This window comes from Ornithorhynchus anatinus, chromosome X1 (assembly GCF_004115215.2).
Source record: "Ornithorhynchus anatinus isolate Pmale09 chromosome X1, mOrnAna1.pri.v4, whole genome shotgun sequence".
Lineage (NCBI taxonomy): Eukaryota > Metazoa > Chordata > Mammalia > Monotremata > Ornithorhynchidae > Ornithorhynchus > Ornithorhynchus anatinus.
The window spans coordinates 117,847,626-117,849,904 of record NC_041749.1 but is presented as its reverse complement, the minus strand read 5'-3'; the positions used below and the strand labels follow the sequence as shown (position 1 = coordinate 117,849,904).

Here is a 2,279-nt window from a genome sequence, read left to right as displayed (position 1 = left end):
GAGGTGGGACAGGGAATGAGTCTTATGCGTCTGTTGTCCTTTCCAAGCATTTTGTATAGCGCACTGCATTTAGTCCCCTCTCAGGGTCACACATGGAGAGTTTTCAGTACTCTACCAGTCTCAGCTACGAGAGGGAGAGTCAAGCAGAGGCCTATCCATTCCATTCCTCACTTGGCCAGTGGCTAGCGAGTGGAAGGCAATCTGCTACAAATCAAAACTCACCCATGCTGGACAGCAGCGGCATGGGAGAGAGCCGAGGGCAGAGACTCGAGTTTACTACACGGAAGGCGGCAGTGGTAAATCACTTCTGGATTTTTAACAAGAAAACTCTATGGATACACTACCAGAATGACTGCAGATGGAGAGCGGGGCGTTCTGGGAGAGAAGGGTCCATGGCGTGGCTATGGGTCGGAATCGACTCGACAGCATAAGACAGGACTGCATTTAGTAGGTGCTGAATACATACCAGTGCTAGTAGGAGTAATAGTATTTATTAAGTGCTTGCTCTGTGCAAAGCCCAGGACAAAACACTGGGAAAGAATACATAGGTGGAAATTAGGCACAGTCCCTGCCCTTCAAGGGACTCCCAATCTAAGGATAAAGAGGGCAGGGGTGGACTGATGATAGACACGTGAAGAACAACAAAACACTAGAGAAGCAGCATGGCCCAGTGGATAGAGCACGGGCCTGGGAGTCAGAAGGTCATGGGTTCTAATCCCAGCTGTACCACTTGCATGCTGTGTGACCTTGGGCAAGTCACTTAGCTTCTCTGTGCCTAAGTTCCCTCATCTGTAAAACAGGGATTAAGACTGTGAGCCCTGTGTGGGACAGGGACTGTGTCCAACCTGATTATTTGGTAACTACCCTAGCACTTAGAACAGTGCCTGGCACATAGTAAGTGCCTAACAAATACCATTTTTTGTATTTGTATTTATTATTAATAATAAAATACTAAAACAACATAAAAGAAAAGGACGAATACTGCCAGTCTTCTCCCTATCCACTACAGAGTGACCAAGAGGATATAGGCTTAAATGAAAGCACTGGAATTTCCCACTGAGCCTAAAGAAAGCAATCTATCGTTGGTGTTTATTGAGTGCTTACTATATGCAGAGCACTGAACTAAGTGCTTGAATATGACTATGAAAGCAATAAAAAGTGGAATGGGTTATCTAGGGAGGCTGTGGTTTCTCCATGCCTGAAGATCTTTAAGTAAAGAATAGACATTATCTTTCCTGGATGGTCTTCTACTTGTTTGAAGGCAGGAAACTGAAACATGACCTCTTGAGGCCTCTTTCAACTCGAGGGATAGTAAGCAAAACATAAATCAAATACAAATACCACAATTATTCATTCAATCATTTAATCATATTTATTGAGTGCTTACTGTGTGCAAAACACTGCACTAAGCACTTAGTACTGAGCTTGTACTAAGTACTAGAGCTTGTACAAAGCGCTAATAATTATTATTAGTAATAGTAGTAGAATGTGCCAAGCATTATACTAAACCCTGGTGCACATACAAATAAGCACTCAATAAATACCACTGATTGATTAAAAAAAGCAGATTGTATGCAGTCCCTGTCCTACATGGGGCTGATCTGCAATGGCCTTGTCTCTCCTTCTCAATTCTATTTCAAGTCTACTTTTCAATCCCTTCCTATCATGAACCTGTTCATATGTCTACTCCGTTGTCTCCGAATAACAAAACAAAGTATGTAACAATATATAACTCTCTATCTATCTCTCTATATAAAACATATATATATGTATATATATATATATATATATATATATATATGTAGTGCTTGATGAAAACACCACCAGTGACCGTGATATTCAACTTTGGGTGCGCGTGTGACTGAAAAGGCCAATGCACAACTACAGGCCTGACCACACCACGCACACACAGACACATTTGATATTTGCAGCATCTGGTGTCGCTTTCACTTTTGTCTCCTTGTCTCTCAGGCCCTGAGAAGTGTCTGCTTGCAAAGAGTCACTCCTTTCCCAGTTGCAGGGCTTCAGTCTGGTCTCTCTGTGGCAAATGACTCCCAGTCTTCAGCTGGAAGGCAGCATTGTCTGAGGTCTTGTTCTGCCAGATCCTTAACAGGTTTCCTCTGTCCTCCTGGCTTTTGACTTCCTAATTTCAGCTCACTATGCAGCAGCTGCTTGGATATCAGGCTGTTGTCCCTTTTCCTCACGGGTCACACTTGTGTGGCTGTGTGAATAACCGCAGTACGTTGCTGTCTCGTATTCTGTTTGTTACTAGTTCTGGC

General features: G+C 43.3%; 1 protein-coding gene and 1 non-coding gene across 2 annotated transcripts in view; both read left to right on the top strand.

Moving 5' to 3' along the window:
• Nucleotides 1–2,051, top strand: part of LOC103170860 (integrin alpha-M-like) — a 9,207-nt gene extending 7,156 nt beyond the window's left edge. The window contains exon 13 of the mRNA XM_039910295.1: nucleotides 1,972–2,051. Within this exon, the coding sequence (XP_039766229.1) occupies nucleotides 1,972–2,051 (80 nt within the window). The remainder of the gene's footprint in view (nucleotides 1–1,971) is intronic.
• LOC114806768 lies at nucleotides 75–212 on the top strand. Its single transcript, XR_003754830.1, has one exon. It is a non-coding gene; the product is annotated as a small nucleolar RNA SNORA7 (small nucleolar RNA).
• Nucleotides 2,052–2,279: the final 228 nt, after the last annotated feature.